Below are 15,496 nucleotides of genomic sequence, written 5' to 3' on the forward strand. Positions count from 1 at the left end.
TACAGGAGACATTGTGCAATGTTTACGCACGGTTCAATATATTAAAAATGGATCTCACGGTACCATTTACACATTTAAAAATTATTTTGCTACAGTGTTTTCGATTTTCAATTTTCAGCTGTATCCAAATGTACCCTTAAATTTAATTAGCAAGTACAAGTCATACCGGTTAATACACGACTGACTTAGCAAAAGATTTATCAACCTGCATTCACACAATTACACACCGTCTTAGATTCTACTTGATAATCTATAAATAGCAACCAAACTATGACACTTTTGCAACATCAAGTTCTAGCTTAACATCTGCTCAAAAAAAAAGTTCTAGCTTAACTTCAAACTTTCTTAGTCATGGCTTATAATAAAGCTTTTTCTCTGTTTTCATTCACTCTCCTCCTCCTTCTCCTCCTCCTTCCTCTCCACTCGCATGCAACTTCACGAAACATCCATGACAAAAAATCATCACCCTTCGAGTTTCTCAAACATCTTCAGGGATGTCACAAGGGAGAACAGGTCAAAGGCATCCATAACCTCAAAGCCTACCTCGAAAATTTTGGTTATTTGAGCTATAACCATTCCAAAAATCACACTCATACCAATGATGATGATTTCGATGAACTCTTGGAATCTGCCATTAAAACATACCAACTAAACTACCATCTCAATGCCACTGGAACTTTGGATGCCAAAACAGTATCAACAATGATGATGCCTCGTTGTGGGGTGGCAGATATCTCCAATGGTACGAATTGGATGCGCTCGAAGAAACATCATCACCGCCATGGCTCTTTACATACCGTCTCTCACTATACTTTCTTCCAAGGAAATCCCAAGTGGCCATCTTCTAAGTACCATCTCACCTATGGATTTCTTCCTGGCACTCCAACTGAAGCAATGAGTCCCGTCGCAAAAGCTTTCGAAACATGGGCTGCCAACACACACTTCAAGTTCTCAAGAGCTCAGGACCCCACAAATGCAAATATCAAAGTTAGTTTCCACAGGAGGGATCATGGAGATGGGCACGCTTTTGATGGAGCTGGTGGAATCTTAGCACATGCTTGGGCGCCTACTGATGGGAGATTCCATTATGATGCAGATGAGCAGTGGAGTGTTGGAGCTGCCCCAAATGCGTTTGACTTGGAGACTGTTGCATTGCATGAAATTGGGCATCTTCTTGGACTCGATCATAGCTCTGTTGAAGGGGCCATCATGTGGCCTAACATACGTCCAGGAGTGACCCAAGGTTTGCATAGGGACGATATTGATGGCATTAAAGCCTTATATAATTTTTGAGTGTGTAAGCCTAAATATAAGCGGGTAAAGAATAAAGTATTTGCTATCTACTAGTTATATTAAGTGCCAATGCATGGCCTTAGGGGTACTAGGGTATACATACTTCGAAAAAGGGCAAGAGATTATTGCAAGACGCATAATAAAGGTTTCACCGACTCACACGAGAAAGTGATGTTTGATTGTAATTTTCTTCATGCGGTAATAATAATGATTTGTTTGTTGTGATGTGGTAAATAAAGCTTTTAAAAGTTTTTTCTAACTATAATAAAAAAAATAATAATTATTTCGTTAGGATTTTTTTATGATGGTGTTTCAACATGAAAACTGATGATACTAAAAATCATCAATTGGGTCACTCATCCAATCCAAAATTTTTTACGATTTCATAGGATCTATAAAATAAAGAGAACTAATCGAAGAGACCATCAAATTGTGCTCGAAGGGAGAGCTTCCGATGCTTGAGTCAGTATCAACTCATATTTTTTATATATAAATAGTAGTTTTGTAGTAGTTTTTTACATACTTTAGCAAGTGAGACAATTTGTCTCTTTTATAGGTGACTTAGGTAGCTGTTGGACATAATTATAGGTGATTATTACCTTAAATATAACAATTATTTTCTTGATGGGAGTTTAATACCTTTGAGTAATGGTCATCAATGAATATATTGAATGTGATTGAGCGGTTATCTTTCTTCGATGGCTTGCTGATGACTTAACGTCGTCCATTGTGGTTGACAACCAATTGATTTTCTTAGACTCATCAAAAACTATTAAAAAATTTGGATCTTTTAAAAGTAGGATATTATGTAGAGCAAGTTATCAATTCATACTAATGAAGTATAAGGATAAGGATAAGGATGTATTCGTCTAGGATCCTCGTCCGGTGAGCCATTGTGGAAAAACGACCTCAATTAGAACTCTACAAACCAAAAAAACATATGAGTCAACAAACGAGTATGAGATATGTACTACCCCAAAAACCAAGGAAGGCCTCCTCATAGGGAAACATGATTCCCAAAACATATGATCTGAATTTACGAGAGTAATGGTCATAAATGGATAAACCTAGAATCTATGTAACCCAAGAATAAAACTCCTATATATAATCTCTCCCTTGAAGGCATGAAAAGAATCCTCCTCGGCCTAAATCGTGATAGTTGCTTGAATTACAAGACTGATTAAGCGACCCAAGAGCTCTATAAATATAGTTGAATTCCAATTTAATGAGGTATGAGAAAATCACAAAAGTAATATTCTCGCAATTGTGAATAGTGTGGGCATTAAGTCAAGCATCAAAAAAGTTTAGGTTGGCATCACACTTAAGGGTTTCAATTCAAGTTAGCGTGTCGTGTTCATGTTATGTCGAGGTATGGATATTCAGCAAAATGACTTAACCCATTTAATAATCATGTCATGACCCTTCAACCTTAACAAGAAATTTTAATGAAGTAGGTGAACATGACAAGGCTTACTTGACACGCTTAATAAACGGGCCGTGTTGTGTAGGATTAACATGAATGTGACACAACCTATTTCAACCTGCTTAATATTAAATAGGTTGGGTTGACACAAATTCAATTTATTTAAACCGCTTAAAAAAAGCACATGATTAATATTGTTATAAATTTAATAAACAATAGATTTAATACAAACTCACAACATAAAAATACCTATTAAGCATACAATTTGAAGGTAAATAATAACATCAAATACTTAAAACATATCATCTAAAAGTATAAAATAACATCAAAGTACTTAATAAATATTAAGTCCATAATGCAGTATTATCTATCTAGAGTGAGAGGAAGGGTTTAGGGTTTGAGAGTGAAAGGGAGTGAGGACTGGCAAAAATTTAAAAAAAAAAATTCAAATTAAATATTTATATGAAGTTTTAGAGATTTAGAGTTTGTAAAGTTCAAAGGCCTTGTAACTGAATTGGCACCTCCCCATGCACAAAGTACTTAGGGGTCTTAAGGGGAAAGAGTTTGTAAATTTTCAACTTACAATTATATCACTTATAAGTTTTTGTAATTACTTTTTTTTTTTTTTAAAGTTAAAAAATATAGATTGGATATAAAAGGTATTTGAACAATCTTGTTAATACCCCGTTTTGCAACCTACATTTAACCTCACATAGAGGATATGGAGGATAAAAGAGTAATTTCACCTTGAAAATAGGCATCTTAATTGTGGCCATTAAGATGTTTGATTGTAATTTTCTTCATGTGGTAATAATAATGATTTGTTTGTTGTGATGTGGTAAATAAAGCTTTTAAAATTTTTTTCTAACTATAATAAAAAAAATAATAATGATTTCTTTAGGATTTTTTATGATGGTGTTTCTACACAAAAACTGATGATACTAAAAATCATCAGTTTGGTCACTCATCCAATCCAGAATTTTTGACAATTTTGTAGGATCTGCAAAATAAAGAGAATTGATCGAAGAGACCACCAAATTGTGCTCGGGGGGAGAGCTTCTGATACTTGGGACAGTATCAACTCATATTTTTTATATATAAATAGTAGTTTTGTAGTAGTTTTTAACATACCTTAGAAAGTGAGGCAGCTTGTCTCTTTTATAAATGACTTAGGTAGCTGTTGAACATAATTATAGGTGATTATTACCTTGAGTATAATAATTATTTTCTTGATGGGAGTTTAATACCTTTGAGTAATGGTCGTCAATGAATATATTGAATGTGATTGAGCGGTTATCTTTCTTCGATGGCGTGCTAATGACTTAACGTCGTCCATTGTGGTTGACAACCAATTGATTTTCTTAGACTCATCAAAAACTATTAAAAATTTTGGATCTTTTAAAAGTAGGATATTATGTATTCGTCTAGGATCCTCGTCCGATGAGCCATCGTGGAAAAACGACCTCAATTATAACTCTACAAACCAAAAAAACATATGAGTCAACAAACAAGTATAAGATATGTACTACCCCAAAAACCAAGGAAGGCCTCCTGATAGGGAAACATGATTCCCAAAACATATGATCTGAATTTACGAGAGTAATGGTCATAAATGGATCCCTTAGACCTATAGTCACGGGTTTTAGGCCAAGGTTGTAAACGCGACCTAAAAAAGGCCGCTATAAACCAAATCATCCTATAACCACGTTTTTATGAGCTATAGCCGCGTTTTAAAAATGTGGCTATAGGACTTTTTTTTGTAGTGGGATAAACCTAGAATCTATGTAACCCAAGAATAAAACTCCTATATATAATCTCTCCCTTGAAGGCATGAAAAAGAATCCTCCTCGGCCTAAATCATGATAGTTGCTTGAATTACAAGACTGATTAAGTGACCCAAGAGCTCTATAAATATAGTTGAATTCCAATTTCATGAGGTAGGAGAAAATCACAACCGTAATATTCTCACAATTGTGAATAGTGTGGGCATTAAGTCAAGCATCAAAAAAGTTTAGGTTGGCATCACATTTAAGGGTGTCGATTCAAGTTAGCGTGTCATATTCATGTTATGTCAAGGTATGGATATTCAGCAAAATGACTCAATCCATTTAATAATCATGTCATGACCCTTCAACCTTAACAAGAAAGTTTAATGAAGTAGGTGAACATGACAAGGCATACTTGACACACTTAATAAACGGGCTGTGTTGTGTAGGATTAACACGAATGTGACACAACCTATTTCAACCTACTTAATATTAAATAGGCTGGGTTGACACGAATTCAATTTATTTAACCCGCTTAAAACATTATTAATACTGTTATAAATTTAATAAACAACAGATTTAATACAAACTCATAACATAAAAATACCTATTAAGCATACAATTTGAAAGTAAATAATAACATCAAATACTTAAAACACATCATCTAAAAGTATAAAATAACATCAAAGTACTTAATAAATATTAAGTCCATAATGTAGTACTATCTATCTAGAGTAAGGGGAAGGGTTTAGGGTTTGAGAGTGAGAGGGAGTGAGGACAGGCTGAAATTAAAAAAAAAAAATCAAATTAAATATTTATATGAAGGTTTAGAGATTTAGAGTTTGTAAAGTTCAAGGGCCTTGTAACTGAATTGACACCTCCCCATACACAAAGTACTTAGGGGTCTAAGAGGAAAGAGTTTGTAAATTTTCAACTTACAATTATATCACTTATAAGTTTTTGTAATTACTTTTTTTTTAAGTTAAAAAATATAGATTGGATATAAAAGGTATTTCAACAGTCTTGTTAACACCCCATTTTGCAACATACATTTAATCTCACATGGAGGATAAAAGAGTAATTTCACCTTGAAAATAGGCATCTTAATTGTGGCCATTAGATCCTTAATTTCATTTCATCAAAATGATCTTGATATTATAACGATCAAATTGACTGGTCATAAACCTTAATCGAATCATCAGATTGAAAGTTGTCATCAAATCAAATTTGAATGGCCAAGATGTACTATCACAAATTGAGTCTGACTATATATGATTATGAACAATTGATTTTAATTAGTTATAATTATAATCAATTTGAAATCAATGACGTGTCATAAATTGATTGACTAGGACTACTTCTTATGGTAAGGTTTCACATACCTGATTAATTAGATAATCAAACATTAATTTTTCAATGAGTAATTTGTATAATTATCTTTTTAATTGGGATAAATTTAGAATTGATTAAGTCTGAAATAGAAGTAATTGAAGCATATTAATGTTAATTGGAAACTAATTCGGGGCCTATTAATATTAATTATGCTGAAACTATTTTCAAACAAATGACCTTTGCTCACCATTTCATTAATATCTCTCAAAATATTTTTGATCTGTGAGTGAGGTTAATTTTACTTGAAACTAGACATCTGGGGTTTCAATTTGAGCACAAGAATGAGGCAGAATTGAGAAAGATATGATTTTTTGAAATTAGTTTTGAAAACTGTTATAGGAGCTACAGGAAAAACTGAGATTTTAGACATTTTGCTTGCTCATCTCTCCCACCAACCTCCAAATTTAATACACCAACTTTCTCTAAATACTAAAATAGGGTCTAGGTTCATGATTCTCTTTGATCATTTGTCAACCCTCATTAAATGACATTTCATTCATATTCTCTTCATCACTACTATATAAACCCCTTCCCCCTCTCCTCCATTCCATAGCACACAGAAACACCCTCTCTTCTCCTCTCTTGAGTTCTAGTGAAGTAGAGTAGTCTTGTCATATCTTGATCTTCTTGAGACTTAAGGTATTGAGTGAGACTCACTCTCCCTCTCCTAGTTCTTCTTTTCTACTCCACTCTTAGGACCTCCACCAAGAGCCTCCTCCTCCACTAAATGGATGTGGATCATGCATGCAGGTATAATCCCTTTCCCTAATTTGCTTTTTATATTACTATGATAAGATTAAGATTAGAGCATACTAGTTTTTATTTAAACTCCTTGAATATGTTTGAATATTCTTAAATGTTCATATGCGTTTTTCACATGTTCTTGGCTGTTTATCACATGTTTATGCATGGCACTAGCTTTGATCTTAAATTCACATCAAAAATATGAAAAACATGTTAGTTTCGTAATTCTCTCAAATCCTTGAATCTAGGATATCGCCATCCACACACATTCACTAGAATTTATTTTTCAATCCAAATACAATGATTAATAAATGGAATTAGGGTTTATCATATGCACACACGTTAAATTCAACATGCAAATTGATTGATAACATATTGGATGATATGATATGAACGTTGGCCACCATAGTCTAAAAGACCACTTTCACTAGACAAGGTGGATGCCTCAGACCTTCCCATCTTGTAACATAACCTCCGAACTTAGATTAAGGGTTGATAAATCAATGCTTATCCATGTAATTTTCACTAGGAAACAAAGCCATGTACTTTATCTTAGATTGTATCTAGGACCAAAGTCATGTAATTTCTTATGATCAATGTACATTCATTCTTAAATCAACAAAATGATGAATTTTTCAATTTTGGTTTTCTTATTTATTCTAATAATTAAGTAAATGACGACTCCATTATAAAACCCTTAATCTAAAGGGAAAAATATAATCAATCGAACCTCCATTCTAAGAGACAATAACATAACTCCACCCATTCACGTGGATTTGACCCAAAACCAAAAAACAGGTCGGGGGCACAGTCTCTCACAAATCTAAAATAAAAGGAATATTTATTTGTTATACAAGTTAATTGGGTTATGTTAAATTGGTCATTTCGAGTTAACACGAATAAATTGGCATATCAAATTTTTCAATTGCAGGTCACGCAAGTTGACACGCTTATTGACACGTTTATTAGCATGTTGCTTTCGAGTTGACCCATTTATGACCCATACCCGCTAAGGCCCAACCTTAACTTGTAAAAATCTATGTCGTGTTCATGTCATTTTCGTGAGTCATATCAAAAATTGACACAACTAATCACACTCGTACTGCTTGAATAATCAGATTTTCCTTTATGCAAGCAGTTTGTTGGGCCGTCCTAATCCTGAGTTAACCATATAATCACTTATACTCCATCAATTGATGCCATCTGTGGCAACTTGAGGCTAATTACCAATTTCCTAGAGAAAGTTTACATGGTCCACACTTGGTTAATGGATGCCAAACATACCAGAACTGTCAAAAGCTCATAACCACTAGAATTGACCACCATGGAACAACAGCTCCACAACCTAATTTAAAGCATACAAGAGTTCACAATGTAGTTTTTTTTTTTTTTGGTACTGAACAAATTTATCTGTTTTTTCAAGCTTGCTATAATTAATGTACATTGATGTCATGAAAGTCTGAAGAAAGCACGTACAATACTCTCTTAGATGGAACAAAAACTAAACCGTTAATTTTTGGTATTAAACCTCAAATCCACGAAGGGTTCCTTGAATCCATAAGATGATAGGTCTGGAATCCATCAGAGAAAATGATAAAGAAAAACTCTGAATTTTATTAATAATAATCTGCTTTGCCTTTAGATGCTACAAAACATATATATATTGAAAAGGTAAAACCCTAAGATGACTAGGAAACTCTCCAAAACCCTAATTCGCACTAATCATGAGGCAAAATACTAAATTTTACCAAAAATGGTAACATTGAGTTAAATGCAAAATCATAAATTACTGAACTTAAGGGGTTGTCACAAAACAAGCGGGACCTTATTATGACTTTAGAGCAAAAAGTTATTAAGGAAACCAAAATTATTAAAAATGGAAAAATCACTGTTTTTGGACCTAAACGAAGGAATTCACCAAAATTAAGGCGCACCTCATAGCAAAGCGATGACTATTTATTAGAAGACCGTTTTCATTCAACCTATCAAATTTCTTATAGTTTTAACTTCGCCGCCCAAATGATTTCTACTAGTGCATTTTTATCTTGCAGCGCCATGATTTCAGGCACTTTTAATGTTCTAAGAAGGTCATTACTGTCTCTTCTACATCCTACATATTCCAAACAAGCCTTGGCATTTGGATGAGGAGATTGTCATAAAAAATAGTAAATAAATAAAAACTTTCTATAAACGGGTGCTTAAATTTTTCGAACATCTTTTTAAGAAGAAATTCTACAATCCCATAAAAGACTGTCTCACTTTGACTACAACGAAGTGAATTCTACTCTACAATGGGAATCTCAAAGGCATTTTGCTCAATTTTATCTTCGATTATATTCCCAAAGATTATGTATTTATTAGATGAATACGCAAAGGAAATACGTCATTTCCAATAAATCCTTTTCCTTGAAGCTCTTATTGAGATTCTAAAGGTTATTCTAGATGAGAACTTAATTTGAAAAACTTGTATATTGACTTAATTTTTGATCGACATAAACGGGCATAAGAGATTGTTTGTTACATAAAACAGAAGGAACAGCATTAGAGTTAAGGAGTGGCGGACAAAATGGGCTTCTGCCCTTTTCGGGCAAATTAATTAGCTTTATACCCTCTTTCCCAAACTAAATAGAGAAATGTCCATCTTTTAAAACTCGATTTATAATAAATTGAGTTAGGCCCTATAGTGATGTTTTAAGGAGCCTATAGTGACCTTTTTTAAAACCTATAGTGACGTTTTTTAACTAGACCTCAATGAAATCGAGTTATAGGTAAAAAAAATTGCCTATAACTCTATTTTATTGAAGTCAAGTTAAAAAACGTCACTATATGTCTTAAAAATGTCACTATAGGCTCATTAAAACATCACTATAGGGCTTCAAAAATTTTTTTTTTTAACTCGATTTATCATAAATCGAGTTTTAAAAGAGGGATATTTCCCTATTTAGTTTGGGAAAGAGGGTATAAAGCTAATTAATTTACCCGAAAATGGCAGAAGCTCATTTTGTCCAAGGAGTGGCTATTCTTAAAGAGTAACTATTCCATGGAATGAAGATGCAACTAAAGTTGACAACATGTGGCACAATTCAGCACCTGAAGTTGTCGGATTGAGTGCCAAGTGCACCCCAAACCTGATCCGACTTGACTCGTGGATACCCTTAATATTACAATTTCTTAGATGCACTACATTAGATTCTCCAATTAAATTCAAACATATAACTACCTTGAATTTAATTATTCTTGAAAAAGATAACATTATTTGTGCTTCATTAATCAATGCAATCATGAGTTTGAATTTAATTGGGAAAGATGCTACACATAAGGAGCTATGCTTTGTATCGAAGGATTAATCAAATATTCTTAGTGGGCTTTGCCCCACATTGATGAGAATGAGATTGGATGTTGATTTTATAAGTTATCTTAAATATAGAGTACGACTTAACAAAAAGGAAAAATTATATTTACCAAAGTAATAGAACCTCAGAAACACATGGACATTTAAAATTTTACCTTGAAATAATATTACTAGCCATTCCTGGGTACAAATGCATCAATGCGAACAGCTACTAGAGATATGATTGATGCCATTGCCCATCATCTAAGCTAAAATATTTACATCATCCAAAAAGACCAAATTGGAATGAGTAGTTCTAGGTTCTAAGTTACTACATCATTATGATCACCCTGCAAAACATAAACGCTTCACCGGATAACACAAAGAGTAATGAATACTACCCTTCACTATAGTCTATATGACTACTAATTGAAGGCCAAACCTTCGGCGCTGCAATAGAAAATACTCTAAAGCAGCATTATAGCTTCACCATTAGGATAGTGGAGTTCTTTTGGATGTTGTAACTAGCCAAATTCCGATCATCCAGGAGCCTTTTTCCAGCAAACACAAGCCTCTGAGCATTAACTGGTGTACCCAACTTGTCAAAAATCTTTTTTTTTACATCACCAATAATATCCGACCTCTGCACTTCAAGAACTATACTGCTCCCAGAATGTGGCTTGACAAATATCTGAATTTTAGCAGGCAACAACCCTAGGATTGATTTTTCCTCAATTCCATAATGGGCCAAAGTGTTCCAGTCCTCAAGTCGATTTTGAGCATAACTTAGATCCCAATCTTCAACAGGGGAACTCAGCAAGTTCCCAAGTATTGCTTTCACATCACAAACTTTGTGCAACAACTTAACATCAAGTTCAAATGTCTCCTCACTTGGTGCTTTCACATAAATTAACAAAACATCTTTTGGATTAAAAATCAAATTAAGAGTTGACACATTCTGTAAGTTGAGCGAGGCAAGAGTCCGGTTATCTTCAAGGAGTTTTCCAGCATGGAACAGACTGTACTGATCTGGCTGTATCCCCTCCAGAGCCTGTATCATGGACTTAATGTTCTGAACTGTATATTGTTTCTTCGCTTCAACCACAATGGTTTTCTGGTTTGATGGTATTTTGACATAGATTTTCATCACAAATGAATCTTGAATAAAAAGATGGAGAGTAGAGTTCCTTGGAATGCCACAATCCAGTAGTGTCTTGTCATCCTTGAGCTGATCACCAGCAAAAAAGAGCTCCTGAGAGATTTCTGGAACACCTTCCTTCTCCCAAAACATTGTCTTTAGATTTTTAATTGTCTCTGATTTTTTTACCTTCACAGCTACTGTTTTAATGAGCTTCAAGTATATATCAATCTGAGCAAAAGCAAAGGAGAAGAAACTAAGGCATGGAAGTTTCACAAAGAGTATCAATGGGGGAAAATTGATACACAGCACCAGCAGTCTATCCGAAAAGAACAAACGAACAAATCAGAAGAAGAAACTACCACCCAAAAGGAAAGAAAATGCATTGTGTAAAGTCCATATAACCACCACAGGCAAATAAGGCACTGTTGAGAGAGAAACTGAGAATAGTAAGAACCAACAAATCTACAAACCTAACAAGTTAAATTAAGGGTCCACTAGCTATTTAGCTAATGTTTTTGGTTTATAGATGCAACAAACACAGTTAAATCTTATAAGGAAACCAAGCTGTCCAGAAATTCTTTTTCTTTAATCAGTGAGCAATGTCTCAGGCACCATTTAAGATGCACCAGTTCTTCAAAAAACATGCCAAAAACCAATATCACATTTAAATTTGACTCAAAGGGTCACCTTTATGTATTCATCACATATAGTTTAAGATGAGGGGATGAGGCTTATAGGTATTATCCCCAAACTCACCTCAAAAGGAGAAGGCATCTTATTAATCCAACATATGCATCATCTTTTTGAGCATTCAATCGTGTCGGCTCTATGTGCAGTGCGAGATGATGAATATGCCAAATGCATTACATAATTATCCCTCAAAATGAGCACTCTAAGTCTGTAACCTCTAAGGTAGCTTAGAGGGTTATAACTAAATTAACATCTTTACTCTCAAATTGGCAATGTGAGAGTGAGACTAAGTGGATGGGATTTGATCGCTAATGAGTAAGGATGTGTGCTTGTAAGTGTCTAAATTACCTTGCAGTTTAGAGTACTCCTTTCAAATGAGTTTGGCACTAATACCTTTAAATCCCACCAAGAGCCTTGTGATTTAGTGATATCATCTCATTCTTCCCATGGGAAGAACCTATGTTTGAATGTCCCCTCCCCCCACATAGGGGGTGGTATACAGTATACACCCCATCTACGCCTCCCCTTGATTAGCAACAGAACTATCTTCCTATAAGAATCTTCTTAACTTAAAAATTGCATATAGAAGCAAAGTCAAACATAACGCTAGTTGATTCACAAAGCAATTCAATACATCAAATAGTGTCTAAACCCAAGATCGCCCCGACCAATTTGACCAACCAAGATATCCCAAAACAGATAATAGAATTCAGCAACCAAAGTTTTCGGAGACAATGATGATAGCTTCTTAACACATAAATGAGTTTAATCAAAAAAAAAAAAAAAAACCTCTTCATCGTGCGGGTTTAACTGGAGACTGTGTGATGAGTGCCGGTGACTACTCGGTGGTGCCATTGAGAGCGTATATAAAACCTTAAACACTTCTAACTGAGAAGTGCCGGCATGCAAAGAGTCGCTGAAGCCAAGAGAGATAAAAAGGTCCCTATCTTTCTTCTGCATAGGTTTTACTTAGTGGTGTGGTAGTTTTGATGGGTTTTGATTTGGTTATAAGAAATTTTATTATTTGAACAAATTCTTTTTTTTATTTTATTTTTTTGAGAAACAATTCGAAATCACCTATTTATCAATTTTTCAATTTTTTGTAATAGAATTTTAAATTTCTTTTTTTTTTTTTAACAAGAAAGGAGTAGTACTTTAAATTTCTTAAAATTTAGATAATAAAGTTTTACATAAATTAAATTATCCTAACAATTAATAATATAATTATAGTTTTAGTTGGAATATAATTTCAAATTTTTTTGAAACTTAGGATATAGAGTTTAGCTAAAATTAAACTATCTTAATAATTAATAATAAAAAAATGATAATTTAGCCACTTTTTATACTGAAAACAATCACTTGGCCCAACTTTTATCTTGAATGAGAAAATAATCACTTGGCACAACTATATGGATTTGGATCCCATAAATATTGCATAGGTTGCAATAGGATCTAATGCAATATGCCGCTAAGCCACAATTGAAAGACTTCTCTTCTAAACTCTCAAGTACTTAATGCTTGTGAGATGACAATTAAACTACAAATCCCTTGGTATAACAAAGAATAAGAGTACGTTTGGTATACTGAATGAGGATTACGACAGAAATTGCAATCTTTATTACTATGAATAAAATGTGTTGTAATGTAATAACTAAACATATTCATAAATTTGGTTGTGAATTATAACATTAGAATAAAACTTAAGGCCAAAGGCCTTGTAACTGAATTGGCACCACCTCATGTACAAAGTGTTTGGGGGTCTAAGAGAGAAAGGGTTAGAGCTGCGAGGTTATCACCATGTTGTAATTATCTCTCAAAAAAAAAAACTTAAGATTTATTTTAGGAACTATCTTACTCATACAATTATATCTCCTTAAAAATTGTTATTTTTTTAATTTAAAAGAGATATGTGTTATATTTTATGATTTTTTTATTTTTATAATTGTTATATAGAAAGTTTGTTTATTTGGAAATATAATAAGTTTTAAAATTATTACACTTACTAAGGAATAGTTAATACAACTCTTTTAATAAGGAATAGTTATTCCTTATTTTGAAAAATAAATATTCATAAGAAATGATTATTCCTTGTAATAAAAATATAATCAAACTAAAGAATAGCTAAACTATAGGAATAACTATTACATTATAATACTTATTACAGTCTACCAAACATGCCCTAAAAAAAAATTTTATTGTGCAAAACTCATTAAAAAAAAAAAAAAAAAACCGCTTTTTTTAGACTTTTAAACAAATATGCACCTCAATTCCTTGTCTCCTTTTGGGACTTTCGATTTTCTTTTTACTTTTTAATGTTGTTAGGGATTTTGATAAAATTTAAACCGTTCCACTTACACACATTTTGGAAATGATATATACCACTCTGCTCATTTAAGTTTTTTTTTAGTAAACAGTAATATTTATTAGAATACACACGAAAATAATAATATTAGTATTTTAAATCAGGTATATAATATATTACATAACCAGAATATAACTAAAAAAAGGCCTAACCTTTGTAATACCTTTGTAGTTGTAAATTGGGGTTATAAACAGTGAACATTAGACACATACAACCAATGTGAAATAAACATCCTTTTTTTTTTTAGTAAATAGTAATACTTATTAGATGTGTCCTTTTCTCAACCAAAAAAAAAAAAAAGTTAGATGTGACCAACATTGAATTTCTTCACTTGCACATAAACTGTCGCAATCACACGCTACAATTCAATTTTGAGTAGCGTCAAGGACACATAAAATGGCACAATTTTGTACTGCAACTCGTCACATGGTGAGTTATGAGTGGTATAGGTGTAATGGTAGGTCATGTGTGAACACACATCAACCACTCACAACTTACCACGTGGCGAGTTGTGGCTCAAAGTTATGTCATTTTATCTACCTTGACATTACTCCCCAATTTTATATCTATTTTTATAACAATCTTTATTTTTTTTAATTTTAGAAGAACTATCTTTAGTTGACAAACTATTTTTTTAGAACAACTATCTTTAGTTGATAAACTATGATTTGTTATCTATGACTTTTTCATATGAAAATACTATTTTTTTTTTTTTCCATCATTCACAACCAACCCGTAGATAATTGTAAAAATAGATGTGAAATTCACCGTGATCTTAGAATTTTTGGGTATTACATGGGATGCAAATCCCAAGTGACATGACTGGTTGGGATTATGTCTTACAAATATTTAGGTAAAATATCAAAAAATAAATAAAAAATAAATAAAGATACAACATTTTTTTATGTAGAAAAGCCAAAAGATACAACTTTTGTACTGTAATTTTGACAAAATCTAAATAAATGATAGTTTTTTAATAGAAAAGGATAAAACTTTTATAATACAATTTTGATGTAATCATCCTTGAGTTGTGGAGAAAAAATTATGGATTTATGTTAAAATGATTGTCCATTACTCACAGTCAACCACTTCAGAAAGTTATGGCAAATGGTGAGGTCTTAAAAGAACTTAATACAAAAACCACATGAAGATTTAGGCTAATTCGATGTAATACTAAAATATTGAAAAATATACAATTTGCTCCTTAATAAGTACAAACACACTTAACACCATTTGAAGGTTCCCTTCTCTTTCAAGTCTTGTGCTTCCTTCCAATAATTTGTCCCGACTACACAAATTTTACAGTGACTGCATTATGGCAATTATATGCTTGAATGTCTGGGTAACCAATGAT

At 32.9% G+C, this 15,496-nt stretch overlaps 2 protein-coding genes across 2 annotated transcripts; one reads left to right on the forward strand and one right to left on the reverse strand.

Annotated features, from left to right (window-relative positions):
• The first annotated feature begins 351 nt into the window (after positions 1-351).
• Positions 352-1,293, forward strand: LOC115993752 (metalloendoproteinase 2-MMP-like). Its single transcript, XM_031117725.1, has one exon. The coding sequence runs from the start codon at positions 352-354 to the stop codon at positions 1,291-1,293; it is 942 nt and encodes a 313-aa protein (XP_030973585.1).
• An 8,827-nt stretch (positions 1,294-10,120) lies between these two features.
• LOC115993865 (polyubiquitin-like) lies at positions 10,121-12,771 on the reverse strand. The gene is made up of 2 exons (XM_031117846.1): positions 12,570-12,771; positions 10,121-11,318 (listed from the first exon to the last, which is right to left on the reverse strand). Exons 1-2 carry the CDS (start codon positions 12,738-12,740, stop codon positions 10,428-10,430), a joined length of 1,062 nt encoding a protein of 353 aa, XP_030973706.1. The 5' UTR covers positions 12,741-12,771; the 3' UTR covers positions 10,121-10,427.
• Positions 12,772-15,496: the final 2,725 nt, after the last annotated feature.

This window comes from Quercus lobata, chromosome 6, assembly GCF_001633185.2.
Source record: "Quercus lobata isolate SW786 chromosome 6, ValleyOak3.0 Primary Assembly, whole genome shotgun sequence".
Classification (NCBI taxonomy): Eukaryota; Viridiplantae; Streptophyta; class Magnoliopsida; order Fagales; family Fagaceae; genus Quercus; species Quercus lobata.

Bases quoted from the DNA above. Each gene is read 5' to 3' on its own strand.
- LOC115993865 (XM_031117846.1), bottom strand. From the start codon at position 12,740: ATGCAGAAGAAAGATAGGGACCTTTTTATCTCTCTTGGCTTCAGCGAC. The intron at 11,319-12,569 runs GTTTTTTTTTTT...GCTTTTGCTCAG, and splicing joins TAAACCCGCACGATGAAGAG to ATTGATATATACTTGAAGCT.
- LOC115993752 (XM_031117725.1), top strand. From the start codon at position 352: ATGGCTTATAATAAAGCTTTTTCTCTGTTTTCATTCACTCTCCTCCTC.